The sequence below is a fragment of the Ammospiza caudacuta genome, chromosome Z, assembly GCF_027887145.1.
Source record: "Ammospiza caudacuta isolate bAmmCau1 chromosome Z, bAmmCau1.pri, whole genome shotgun sequence".
Classification (NCBI taxonomy): domain Eukaryota; kingdom Metazoa; phylum Chordata; class Aves; order Passeriformes; family Passerellidae; genus Ammospiza; species Ammospiza caudacuta.
The window spans coordinates 51,876,774-51,891,235 of NC_080632.1; the positions used below are offsets into that span (position 1 = coordinate 51,876,774).

A 14,462-nucleotide genomic window follows, 5' to 3' on the forward strand; every position below is an offset into this window, starting at 1 on the left:
ATCCATGAAACCATCCCAGCACAGTTGCACAGGAAAATACGCTCTTTAATTTACACTGCACTTAAAGAAATCAAGGGTAGTTTTAATCTCTAGAACTGTCCATTTTGACATGTGGCTGGGATGATGCTTAGGCACTGAGATAAAATTGGGATCTCCTGTATCTCCTATACTATGTAGAGTTTCCTTTATATATTCAATGTGGAACTACTTTATGTGCCTTTTTTTGGCAGCACAGTTGAAGATACGACATATTCAGTGAGGCACTTTCACCTCAAGAATGTGTTTCTCTTGCTGATCCCTCAAACCTGTTATTCAGCTGTTAGGATATTGTACAAAGTGAAGCTGTTTGCAGAATTAGGGAGTGCAATACATGAGAAATGGCTGAAAAGCTTGTCTGGTGTTCTGGGGGAAGCGCTACTCATCTCACCTGCACTTGCCTCGAACAAAACACAAATCTAGTCTGTAGCCTGAGCTGCATGTTTGTGCCCAACAGCCCTAACACTGGTGAATAAAATAATCCATTTTGTTGTCAATGGTGCTAAAATAAAAATGTGGCTATGCAGAACACATTTTCTTTGTGTTGATGTCTTCTTTCCAAATAAAAGGTTTTAACATGGAAAAAGTTTGCTTTGGGTTGGGTTGGGCTGAAACTCTGCTTCCAGCTGTTTTGTAATTTTTTTTTTTGCAATTTTCCAGCACTCTTCCAGCTTCTCTACTCAGTCCTGGTGAGGCGACATCTGGAGTAGGCTGTCCAGCTCTAGGCTACTCAGCCCAACAAGAGACATGGAGCTCCTGGAATAGGTCCAGCAGAGGGCAACAAAGGTGATTAGGGAGCCGGAGCATCTCTCTCACGAGGAAGGACAGAGAGCTGAGCCTGTTCAGCCTTGAGAAGATAGAGACAACCGAGAGGGGAACTCGTCAATGTGTGTAAATATCTAAAAGGGGCGGGTGCCAAGAGGATGGCGCCAAGTTGTCCTGGGTGCTTGAGCCGGGAGGTTGGACCACATGACCCACTGTGGTTCCTTCCAACCCGGAGGATTCTGTGATTCCAGAGGTGGAAACAGTTTTTTCCTTGTCTACTACTACTACTACTACTAAATAATGATAATGATAATGATAATTATAATAATATCTCCCCGTGTTCCCGCGGAGGACCGACCCTCTCCCTCCCAGATCCCAGCTACGGCCCGTGCGCCCTCGGGGCCGGGCCGAGCCGGGCAAGCAGGTGAGGGCAGGTCGGTGCCCGGGCCCTGCGGGGCCGCGCTCGGTGCCCGGGGCCGCGCTCGGTCATTCTCGCTGCCCGGGCGTTGCGCGGGGCCGCTCGGTGCCCGGGCGCAGCGCGGCGCGATGGCGATTGGCGGCGCGGGCCGGCGCCGGGGCCGGGGCCGCGGGCGGGGCGTCACTGAGGGCGGTCCGAGGCGCCGCCGCTGCCGCCGCCCGCCCTTCTCGCCCTGCCCAGCCGCCCGTGCCCGGCCTTAAAGGCGCGCGGGGCCCGCGGCGGCGGCAGTAGCGCAGTGCGGGCGGCGGCGGCGACTCCTCAGCGGTGCTTGGAGCGCAGGGGGGCCGTTCCCACGGAGCGCCTCGCCTGCAGCCCCTCCCTGCCTCCTCCGCCGCGCTCCCGCCCCTCGGGCCGAGGCTGTCACCGCGCCTGCCGCCGGGCGCCGCCAGCATGTTTGACAGGACGCGGCTGCCCTTCGTGGCGCTGGACGTGCTCTGCGTGCTGCTGGGTAGGTCGGGGGGCCGCGCAGGAGCGGGGGAGCCGCCCCCGGGGCGCCGCACTCCCCCTAGCACGGCACCGCGCTGGTCGCATGCTCGCCTCCCCCTCCCCGCCGCGCCGGCACCTCCCGGAGCGGGGCTCCTGCCGGCCCGCAGCCCCCGCCGTGCCTGCCGCCCCTCGCTCGCTCCCTCCCTCGCCTCCCGCTCCGCACCCGCTCCCGGGGGATCTGATCGCTGCCGTGGGCCGGGAGGGGAAGGGAAAGCCCCGGGGGGAGGGAGCTGCTGCAGCTTATCCACTGACATCTGAAGCTCCCTCTTCTCTCTCATGTCCTTACTCTTCCTTCCCTAATCACCTCTGTCGGATGAAAACCGGTTGTTGCAAAAGCGCTGGAGAGGTAGCTGTCTGGTAGATACCTGCAGCCGGGGATGTGTTTGTTATCCCGAGCGAGTCGGGAAGCTGTCCTGGAAGGGGCCGTCATCACGGAAACACGCCTCATCCATCCAGGGTGCTGCTGCAGAGGCGCGACGGCGCTCGGCAGCAGGGCACGCGTTCTTCGCTGTGAGGCTTGAGCTGAATGCGGTGTCACCGAGCCTCCGCTGTAGCTGCAGGCTGGAAGCGGAGTGAGGCATTCCCTGGAGCGCGGTGTCTGCGCGCTCGCGTCCGTGTGCGGCAGGGAGGGACGGGTGTCGAGCAGGAGCCGTGCCTCGGTGATGGCCAGGGGTTGGACCGACACAGCCACAGCACACTGCCACAGCGCTGCAATGCTTGTCCTGGCCAGCCCAGATATTGGCTTCCCAGAATTGCTTTATTCTATTTCAGTCTCCGTTGAAGCTATTTTGTGTCCTGCCAATTTGCATTAACTCTCCTTTTATGTAATGAGAGTGTAAAGAGCAATGATGTCGCTTAGCGATCGGAGAAGGGGCAGCTTCACTTCGTAAAGTGGCACCTCTCAGTACTGGGAGCCTGGGAAGTGTCTTTACACTCTGGAGATGTACTTCTTGGTCTTAGGAAGTGCTGATTTTGGATGTTTGCTTCTTAAGCAAATAATGTCAGTACTTCAGTAATATAAGCACTTTCTTGCCGTGTTCAGTGGATAGTGTTCAGGCCTAGCTCATGAATTTCTGCTTGACTGAATTTTTTGGCTGATGAGTATTTTTTGTGGCATCAGTATAAACGTAATGACATTTTCCCCTTGCTGGATGCTTCAAATAGCAATGGTACCTGTAGCTAAATGCCATTAAAAAGCAAAATTATAATGAATGATACATTGCTCTGAGGTAATGTTACAGGAGAGAGAGCTTTTGCAAAATGGTAGTGGATCCATGTAATCCACTGGGAGCAATCTTTTTTCAGATCAGGAATTTTATCCAACTGCTATTATGAGTCTTAAACTTTCATGCTGTCTTTATGGTGAGTGAAGCAGTTTTGTCTGTCTGAATAATTGTCATTACAAAATCTTTATAATTAGACAAAAATTTTGCACTATGCACATGGTTTGGTCTGCATGAAGCATATGCGCGTATTGTAAGTAATCCTGAGTAATCAAGGAAAGCAAAATGTATGGAAAGTAAGGCTGCAGAAGTATATAACTTGATGGTCATCTACCTGAAAGGATGAGAGTTTCCCTGTCCCAAAGCATTACCTGGGATGGTAGGTTTTAGACCTTGTCCTGCAGTGTAATAGCCATTTGCAAACCTTTCCCTTCTCTCCCCCTCACCCTGTGTAGCATTTGGATCACAGATACACTTATCTGGTACCTCAGTGTGCTGGAAGGTTGCCAGACGTTTTATTTTCCCTTAGACTTGTTTACTTCCTGAAAAGTCTGCAAACTGCCGGCAGTGCATAGTATGAAGTTCCCTGACACCTGCAGCTTTAAACACATTGAGTTACAGGTTTCAGTGAAACTCTAGCTGAGATAAAAAGATCTTCCATTTGCAGAATGGGAAAGATACTGGGTGTAGGACCAAGTTCTCTTCCTCTTCAGCCGGCCTCTCATGTGGCTGTGGTCCTGAGAAGAACATAGGTCTTACCTGTGACTGGCCTGTTTAACTTTTTTACTGTTAAAAAAAAATAGTTCCTGTTGATTGTGGACTTTAACTCTCAGTTTTCCCCTTGCCCTTTCCCCTGCCTGTGCACTTTGGTATGTGCTCAAATGACAGAGGTAACTGCCCAGATAAAGTGACTTGCTGATATGGATAAATGATACCTAGTATCTCCACTGCAAGGACTACAAGGCCTCCAGCAGAACTGAAGGTTTAAAAACGATGAACACGAGTTTCAGTTGAGGACCGAACCTCAATCTTGGTGTGGTATCCCATGATACCACAAAACGGGATACCAGTAGCATCCTCAGAATCCCCAAGGTAGCTCTTGTCACTTAGTACAGAGCTTTTCTTTTTTCTCCTCTTTTTTCCTGTTTATACCTTCTCCAAAGCAGATGAGGAAGAAAAATTAATTTAATTGTCTCAGTAATGTTGGACTTGAAGCCTAAGTGATATCCAAGCATACCACTTGGAGCTGCAGTGATCTGACACACCCATGAACTCACTGCAGTGGAAGTGCATGATTCTTACTGTGTGTCTGACTTACTCGCTCCTGGTTTAGTCAAGCCATTTTTGTGTGGCTTCAACTTTCCCAGTATAAGTCTTTCAAAGGAAAGGGAAGGGAAAAAAGAGCTATCCTGTGATTTTTGTGTGTCTGTCTGTGATTTAGACAGATTTATTGAAAGATGTGACATGCTTAAGATGGAGCCGAGGTAAGAGAATAAGAAAGACATCAAAGAAGAGGAGGTGGGGAGAGGGGGGGAAAAAAGTAGGAGGTAAAAACATCTTTAAAATTAGCCCAGTTTGGTTCCCTGAGACTCAAGTCTAAGTTTCTTTTAATTATCCTTAAGAAAGATCTCCTCCTCATCTGCCTTTTTACCCACTAAAGGAGAGAAAATTCAGGGAAAGCAGTCTTTGGTGCCCTGAGAAAACAACTCCTTCCCTCTTATCAGCATGATAATTCTCTTCTTCTAAAAATAACACTGGTGTTTCAGCATTAAATTAGCTTTATATTCCACAATCTAAAAAAGTGAAAGCTGCAGGTTTCTGCAGTATCTGTCCTCAGACAGTGTGAGGAGGCTGTATCTGTATTCCGTGTGTGCTGATCTGCAGTGCTGGGTGTGTGTGTGCGGTGCATGCCCGCATGCAGCTCTGCAGTGCTGCAGGCAGCACCTGCCTTACTCCCCATGCTCCAGCAGACAGTGCTCAGATGCTTCTGGCACTGGAAAACATGACTGCCTTGCAAGACTGCAGGATTTCCTTCTCACTCATACCTCTGTTACTTGTCTCTCCTAGGTTTTCTGATAGATATTTTTATATAGTGTGGCAGAAATTGGCATTCTCAACAGTAGCAAAACCATTTTTCACGGATAGACACTGGTTCTTATGGTTTATTACACTTCCAAACTGTCATGCAAAAAATGACAGCTTATTAAAACAGCTTAATTAGTTAGCTTGCAAGTGGTGTTTTCATTAGGCACTATATATACACATATACACTCTGTGCCACTGTTACAGGTCTATTGTTTGTTTGATTGCAAATCAGGTTCCTTTTTCATTAAGGCAGGTAAACAACACTTAAAGAACAAAGTTGGGAAACACATGACAAATATTCCTACAATCAGTGGAAGAACTGCTAAATACATTTATCTTTAGAGCAGACTCTCACAAAGCCAAAGATTAAAGGAAGTTCTGCAGAGGTGACCAGAGCCATAAGGAAAACACTTTCTGTCACAACTCTGGGACGACTTTCATCTGGTCTGTACTTGTTGAAATTCATGCCTAGCTTGAGCACAGGGTGCAATACAACACAACTGTATTACTTTAGTCCTTTGTCTGACTATGCAATTACTGACAAGCTCACTACTTAGAGTAATACTGACAAGCTTATTATTTATTTTTATAAGTAATTGGGGAGTGTACTTGTCCATATGGGATTGGTGGTGTAATGCAAGAATATGTCCAACCCAAGATTAGAAAAACTGAAGCCTTCTAAAGAATTAAACCCTTGCTGCTCTATTCACTTTTCTATTCACTTTTTTCTTCCTCTCCATGTCTTACCCTGTGACTGTGGGGAAGGTGAGATTATGGCAGTCTTATTTATACATTACCATAATTATTATTTTTTTAAATGAAACTACCTCTGAGTAAGGGAAGGACTTCTGTCCTTCCAAACAGAAGGACATGTGAACTGATTCCAGAAATAGTAAACACTCACATTGCCTTCAGCTTGCTGTTTAAAGACTGCTGGAATGTTTTGTGATAATGACAACATGCTAAACAGCAGATGCATGTATACAGGACACAGTGAGTTTTCTTTTGCAGGGTGTGACCTGTGGGGGTGGGATGGCTGGACCACCCTGCACATTGTTTTGCCTTCAGTGCTGTTCTCCTCTCTTGGGAGTGTTTACTCATGCTGTCGCTGGAGGCTGCAGTCTCGGTGACAATTAAGGTATTGCTGTGCAGTCAGGAAAGGCTCCTTCTATGTGGGTTAGCACTTCCTGATTGCCCTAGTTCAAATAAAAACCTCCTCCGCTATTATTTGTGACTCACTGACATATGTGTCACCGTTTGTATTTTCCACATCATGTGGGTGCTAAATACTTTTTCTAGTTCATTAATACATTGTAAAGCCGTAACAGGTACATGTGAAAGAGCAGTTTGTCTTTGGTGACACTCTCCATCAGGTACCATGACCTAGTACTTATTAAGTTGACACTCTCAGTTAATTGGAGACATTCTTGTTACCTGAAACTGGGAAAATCTTCCCTCTCCTAATGTGCTTTCTTCTTTGCAACAGTCACTTTTTATTTTCCCCAACATAAAGAAAGATGCTTTACCAGAGACTCACTCCCTCTTGATCAGAAGCCTACAGAAAAACTTTTGGTAAGAGATCAATTAGTTGATGAAGAGTATTCAAAGTCAGCAGTCTGGTTCATGTTCTGCCAGATTTTGCTGTTGTGTATTTTGTACGAACTTCTGACACAAAACCAGAAGTCCTTGCACTTTACTTTTTTGCAGCAATAGGTAAATCCTAGTTCACCTCCCAGTGTCTTCCCAATAGGCAAATAGTGAACTCAGGACTATATTATTTTCTCTTGGCATAGTAAAGCAAGATGCTTATCAGCTCTTGGGTTCCTTACCAGCTGCTTGAGTCTGGGTGATTTTTTTTTCCTTAGCCTTAAACAGTCAGAAGGGCTCTTGCAGCTTTCTTACATGAGGGCAGTGACCTTTGCAGGGAGGTGCTTCTGACATTTTATGTAGAAAATAAAGTATCACACTAAAATTATAAAATAGCTAATCCTTCATAGCTGAAGAATTCCTGCCTACTCTCTATACTGCTTGAGTGCTTGTTTTTGCTGTGCTGAGCTGATGCAACATGCCTCCTGGCCTTAAAGGGTTAGGCAGTATGAACTGATACTGACTGAAAGCAGCTTGGTCTGAAGGCTGCACAATCACAGCCCTGCTGGGGGGAAGAGTTGATTACTGGTTGCCTGCTACTGCAGTTTCATGTAGGAGCACTGTTGCTGATGAGGGGATTAAGCTGTGATAATCCTCTATCTGTGACTGTGTTGCAGCAGTGGAAGGCAGGTAGCACAAAGAGGTGACCTGGCTCTTGGAAGTAACCAATGAGAAGAGAACTTGAGTCTTGTAGTATGCCAACTGACTCGGATTTACTACCCCCCACAACTGATAATCCTATTTCCGGAATTAGTCCAGGAGAATTAAAACAAACTCACCTTGGATGAAGGAAAAAAGAAAAAAGTGCTGTACAGAATTGTGTAGAAAGCTGTTGGCAAGATATGCCATCCACAGGAATATGGCTTTAAAATAAGATTGATTTTTTTGCTGTATCTGCTTGGTTTGGTGGGGGTCCTTCTCTTCCTTATCCCTGTCGTGCAAAAGAAACTCATAATTCTTAGGTTTTATTCAGGTAAAACAGTTGATCGAAAGCAACTGAAAAATCTACAGACACTAGAAATGCAGATAATGGATGACTAGCAAACAACTAGTTTTATGACAAGAATTAAAATAATTTAAAGCTGTTTTGAAGAAGCAAGATTTCCTTAGGATACTTTTTGATACTGTTTTGTTTTGTTTTTTTTTTTTTTTTTTTTTTTAGAAATCTGTATTATTGCCACTACATCTAGAAACACTAGTCATGGAATGATAGAATGTGTTGGAATGGACCTTAAAGACCATGTAGTTTCAGCCCCCCGTCATGGATAGGGACATTCTTCACTAAAACAGATAGTCACTTCAGCTGTTACAATAAATTTCTCAGTCCTTCTTCTGAGTAGATTTATAATCAATTTACCAGCCAGAATAATTGAACCCTTCAATTTTAAAACTAAAAAAATTATCTTGCTTATATTAAGGATCTGATGACTGTCTCTTCTTGTTTAACAATTGACTACTAATGACTTGACCTGCTTTCTGGGAGGAATTTTCCTATTTCAAGTTAGGAGACTGATCTCAAAGGTACAGAACCAAAACTGTCTATTGATAAACCTGCATTGTGTTTTGACTCTACTTTTGCCAAATTCTCTGGTGCATTAATCCTTCTCAAACAGTCAGAGCTCTTAAAATTAAGACTGCTTGTTTGTATGAAAACCAAAAATTGACCCAAATAAACTTCTTTAACAGATTGTGATATAGAAAGATAATGTTGAAACTTTCTAGTGCACTTATCAAACACTTTTTCTGTTACTACATTGAATTAGAGGAAATTACCAGTACAAGAACAGGCTGCCTTTGCTCTATTATAGACTGTATTAATTCATCTTTAAAAAGCTGTGGCCAAGAAGCAGTCTGACTCAGAAGTTTGGGAAGGCACTTCAGTTTTACTTGTATTGTACTTCAAAACTAAAACTAAATTTTGGCATCTCTCATTCATGTAGTGTCTTGATATTTGGCAACAGGAAAATCACAGAATCACAGAATTTTCAAGACTGGAAGAGACCTATAAGATCATCTAGTCCAGCCGATGTTGTAACTGTTCAACTAGATCATGGCAGCAAGTGCCACATCCAGTCTTTTTTTAAATTCTTCAAGGGATGATGCCTCTACCACCACACTGGGTAAATGATTCCAGTTTCTGACCACTCTTTCTGTGAAGTATTTCCTTCTTACTTCTAACTTACATCTAGCTTGACGCAACTTGAGACTGTGTCCTCTTGTTCAATCTGTTGTCGCCCGGAGAAAGAGGCCGACCCCCAGCTCACTACAGCCACCCTTCAGGAAGTTGTAGAGAGCGATGAGGTCACCCCTGAGTCTCCTTTTCTCCAGGCTGAACAACCCCAGCTCCCTCAGTCGCTCTTCATATGGCTTGTGTTCCAAGCCCCTTATTAGTTTCGTTGCTCTCCTCTGGACACGCTCAAGTAACTCAACGTCCCTCTTAAAGTGAGGGGCCCAGAATTGGATACAGTACTCCAAGTGAGGCCTCACCAGTGCCGAGTACAGGGGAAGAATGACCTCTCTGTTCCTGCTGGCCATACCATTTCTGATACTGGCCAGGATGGCATTGGCCCTCTTGGCTACCTGGGCACATTGCTGGCTCATATTCAATCGACTGTCAACCAGCACCCCCAGGTCCCTTTCCACCTGGGCACTATCCAGCCACTCCATCCCCAGCTTGTATCGGTACAGGGGATTGTTATGGCCGAAGTGCAATACTCGGCACTTGGACTTATTGAAGTTCATCCCATTTGATTCTGTCCATATGTCCAGCCGTTCCAAGTCTCTCTGCAGAGCCCTACACCCCTCTAGTTGATCTACACTCATACCCAATTTGGTATCATCAGCGAAACTACTAATAAAAGACTCTAAGCCCTCATCCATATCGTCAATAAAAATATTGAACAAAACTGGTCCCAACACAGAACCCTGAGGATTTGAAAAAATTTAGATTAGAAAATACAGGTGTGTCAGATGAGGACAGCTGTCTTGGAATATCTATCCACCAGATGCTGCTTAATGGATCAAAAGGTAAGGATGAGCCATATCAGCACACCATTATTTCTGTGATGCTGCTGAGGAAACAATGGATTTTCTAGACAAAGCCCAGATTTTAGAGTCTCCTCTCCTTTTTTTTGCCTCTGCTAAATAGGCAGGTTTCAGAAGAGCTGTGTGGGGTTTCCTTGGGTCTCATAAGGTAGCTTCAGTTTGTTACTTAGCCATGCTTGGTTTGGAAGAAGGATCACAATTTTTTGTGATCCCTTTCCTAGGAAAGGAGAAAACTGTACCAAACAGGAATTATGCTCAGTTTTTGCCTAAGTGTAGAAGGAATTACATTATCCAATTTCAGCATCTCAGGTGACTTCTGCGTCTCTTAGAATACAGTGGCATTTTTACCCCAAATTAATATTAGTGCATTTTTGTCCATTTAACTTAGTTCTGTTATTGCCAAGAAGTCTTATGTTACTAAGTAACTGAAACTAAGCAATAGGTGCAGTATTTTCTGAAACTGGAGTTCTGGGATGGTAAGGAAAATGCATGTGTCTAAATTTGTCTGCCTTGTTTTGAGGCATGGAAGGGCAGTGAACTGTGCTTATTTTAAGCTGAAGGGGTGGTTTGGAAGCTGGTGGTGGAGAGACCTGGGAGAATAAACTGCTAATTATAATCAGGGAAAACTTCTGATATGCAGCAAGCTAATGGCCCTTAAGGGGTACAGAAGGTAGACAGTGAAATCAAGCCTGCCAAATAGTCAGAAACTATGCTCTATTAAATTCCAAAAATCATCTTAGTCATTATTTTACTTAGTGTCTGCTTTCCTTGGTGTTCCATTGAGTGAGTTTTTTGCTGACTTGTGGCAACTGGGCTTCAGTTTTATATTGTTAGGTAAGCCTATGCTGCAGTACTAAGTATTCAGCTAAAATACTCCAAGACAGTGTGATGGCTAGGTCTAACACTACTGGAGATCCTGGATGTCAGGTCATTTCTGTGTGCAGACTCTTCATTCTTCCCATCTCTTCTTTAAATGTAAGAGTCCAGTCATCAACACTAGAAAACTATATACCTTAATACATAGAAACTGAGATCACAGATCTAATGCTGGTATCTTCTATTACAAATGGAAAGCAGCACCTGCTCTGTTATATGTGCTGTAAAACTTCCTATGCTGTGGCATTATTCATTGCACTCAAGTGTCAGGAGCAATGGTGTATAAATATTTTTTCCAGATTCTGAAATAATGGACTTTCTGGGCAGTCTCCTGAATCAGTACAAAACAAAACTGCTCTGACAGCTCAAGAATATATGGGTATGGTCTCTTTTCCCTTTAAAATCTGTTTAGATTGAGCTTTCTATAGAGTTTGCTCTTACAATGAGCCATTAGACACTATAGACTTCAGTCTCACAAGAAAATGAAGTTCTGTTCTCTTAGACATGGCAGCATACAGCAGTGTGTGCAGTGTAAAGTGATGTGGTGTATGACAGGGTACACAATGTCATGGAAATTCTGAGTCCCTCTGTAGCACTGCTGACTTTAAAGACTGTTTAAATAAAATACTGTTATGCTTGTAGGGCTCATTGGAAAATGAGCTTTTACATTCCTGACAACTAATTGCCTATTATATTTCTAAAGATTGAATGGTATTTCAAGTTAGGGTGTGTAGTTATAGCTGAAATACTCTGAAAGCCTCCTGTTGTGCACTCCCACAAAGCAGAGATTAAAATGGGAAAATAGTTACAACTTCTGGTGTTTAAAAGAGAAGTAGTCTTGAATGACATTCAGAGTTGGTGTTACCTACGTTAAAAGAAAGCAAATCCCTCCCTTTCTTGCCAACCAGCTGACCTTGATAGTTCCATTTCTTTGGCTGTGTTGCCCTCCTGGTCTGTAAGTGCTGTGATTTAGGTGCATTGTGTGCAGAAATCTTCATCTTTGAGGGCATGTAGATTGTTTTCAATTCTCCATACAGTACCATCAAAGCCTTTAACTGAATTTGATGTTGAACACATAATGCAAGCAGTGAGGAAATATTAATTTCCCCTGCACAGGATGGATTATACACAGGAGGGGAGAAGTCACCCTTTACTCTGGCTGCAGCCAGTTGGATTCTTCCCATAACTAAGCAACCCCGTGAGCAGCACTGCAATGCAAAGAACTGCTGACCTCCCCCCTTCCATCCCCTCTCTGCCTCTGCACCCAGTGTCTTCTAGCTGTTAGTCTAGGGTCTGTAATGTTTTCAGGTCTGTCAGTAATGGGACACTGGGTGACATTGATGACTTCCAGGTGTGGGTCCATCCCTGGGCCAGCTTCAGACTTCTCCTGACCAGAGCAGAGCCCAGGGCACAGTCTGTCTTTGCTTGCTACCTGCAGAGCCCAGGGCACAGTCTTTGCTTGCTCTACCTGTAGTTGGCTCACTTGTCTGGTGTATGTTTCTCTAAATAATAGAGCAGGGTAGGATATATTACTGTCTTGTTTCTGTCTTTTTAAAATTTGCATTTGCCCTTCTCAAAGTGCTCACAGGAGAGACAGTTGCATGGGCTTTAGAGTAACCTGTGTTTAGTGCTTGTAAAGGCATTTTTTAAAATTGAAATGTAGATATAAGGGAGAATACACTAGTCCATGCTAATGTTTTTAAATAAGAGTCTTGACATGTTCTAATTAATTGGGACTATAGATAACTGAACTAGTGCTCCCATGTAGCAGACTGCTGAATGCAGAGAAACTGAAATATGATGTAGTTCTGTCTTAGAAAATGACTGGACTGGAAATTGCATGCTTATGTTGAAGCTGTTTGAGGTCAGAGGAAGGTTTCCTTTGTTTGCTGCCTCCATCAGCCTTGTCTGGCATAACAAAAAGTGGCGAGGAACTTGCTCAGTTACTGATCTGGCTTCTCTGCTGGCCAAGTCATAGATTAGAGGACAAACAAAAATGTAAGTAGCACAAAGTTGCAAGTAGAGTTGTAGGAGAGATTAGAATGTTGTTCATGCTTTTAAATACATGTATCCTGTTTACTGAAGCCTTTCACAGCTTCTGGCATTATCAGAACAATCAGTTTGCTGGTATTAGAAATACTTCACATTCCTTAGTGTAGAAAAGCAAGATAAAGTTCTTTAAAGTGGCTAGGAGGTAAGTTGTGGGCTACCCTTTAGTTGTCTCAGCTACTGTAAATAGTGCACTGATTTTTCTCTTGTACACTCTTTACCTGTAGTTATCAAAAGTCTAAATGCTTTCTCATTATTTTAATCTCTTCTTTCTCTTGGTAGTTTTTTTGTATTCCCAGAACCTCCTGTTTTAAAAGGTGTTGATTCTTTCTCTTGACTGTTCATAGAAAAAGAATTTCAGCCGGTCTCCTTTTCTGCAGAGAACAGTACCTTTTACACATTTCCAGTCTCTCTTCTGTAGCATGAAGTTGACCTGAGTTTCTTTAAATCTCTTGTCTACTTCCTCACACCAGACTGTACATTGAAAAATGAGGAGTGGAGCCAGCATGGTTGTTCTGTCTGAAAAATAGAAGCAAAACCACATGCGTAAGAGTAGGAGACCTTGCATTCTCTCTTGCTCTCAGTAGCAATTGGCAGCTATATAGGTTTAGCTTGAAATGACTGTGGGATTATTAACGGTATCATCTGTCTAATAAGAATGTAAGCTGTAAAAAGTAGCTCATCTGTTTTCAGGATATAATTTGATGTGTTTTGTAGTTTCTTTGGTACAGCTAGAATTTTTACTCCCTAACTAAACTATTAACTGTATATTTCTTTACAAAACTTGAAGCCAACTTTGTCACTGTATCAAATGCAAAATGTGTTGATCATATTCTTCAGGGTAAGTGTAGAGAAACATAAAAAGTTATCTGTCTCATGTTAGTCCAGTACAGGTTCTCTTAATTAACACTTACTTGTGAGTTCATTGCAGCATGAAGGAAAAAACTTTAGTTAATAATCAAGCTAGAATGTTCTCATTTGCTGTAGTATCCCTTAGGGGTAACTGCCTTTCTCCCAGTTCCTAGATGTTAATTTGCTTTGTTGAAGAGAACTTCCTGATTGAAGACCAGATAGGAGTACAAAGTAATATTGCCTTGGAGGACTTGAAACAGCAATTCAGCATGAGTTTGGCTGCACAGAACCTCAAGTGGAGATTCAGTCACTTGCACAGATAAGGAGGCCAAATGGGTTAATTAACCTGTGTTTACAAAATACGGTGCATTCCTTTGTACTATTTAAAATTGTGGAGGAGAAAGCACCACTGATTAAGACGCAGTTTCGCGAGGTTTTGAGGCTGATCTGTCCCAGTCTGTCCTATGTCTTTTGTCATAATGGTTCGTGACCACACCAGGGACCCTTGGCTACGTGTTCTTACTCTGTCCTTTAAGCCAGCTCTTACAGTAATTCAGTTGGCAGATGAGCAAATGCCTTTGAAAATACAATGTTGTGTGGGCATGGGCTTGTCTTTTTGGACAGGTTGGTGTGAAAACTAATGCCAAGGCAAGAACGGGGTAGTGGGGGATGGCCAGGGGTGGGGGAGGGACAGGATAGTGTGGTTTGTCTAGGGTTACTCTTGGAAGCTGAGCCAAGTTTTGTGAGCACTGCATCTGGTTGAGAACTAGCTAGTACAGTATTGTTGAAGGGTTTAGAAACTTTATGAGTTTATTTCCTTTTAGACATAAAACAATAATATTCTTTGCTGATCTTAATATTTATGGCAACTGCGCTAATTTGGCTCTAAATGCTTTTCTCCTGTTTAACAAAAACTGGCA

General features: G+C 43.7%; 1 protein-coding gene across 2 annotated transcripts in view; it reads left to right on the top strand.

Moving 5' to 3' along the window:
* The first annotated feature begins 1,526 nt into the window (after positions 1–1,526).
* Positions 1,527–14,462, top strand: part of PLPP1 (phospholipid phosphatase 1) — a 62,514-nt gene continuing 49,578 nt past the window's right edge. The window contains exon 1 of one of the 2 annotated variants that reach the window (XM_058823416.1): positions 1,527–1,727. In XM_058823416.1, the coding sequence (XP_058679399.1) occupies positions 1,670–1,727 (58 nt within the window). In that variant the 5' untranslated portion in view covers positions 1,527–1,669. The remainder of the gene's footprint in view (positions 1,728–14,462) is intronic. The other variant, XM_058823417.1, reaches the window with a different exon arrangement.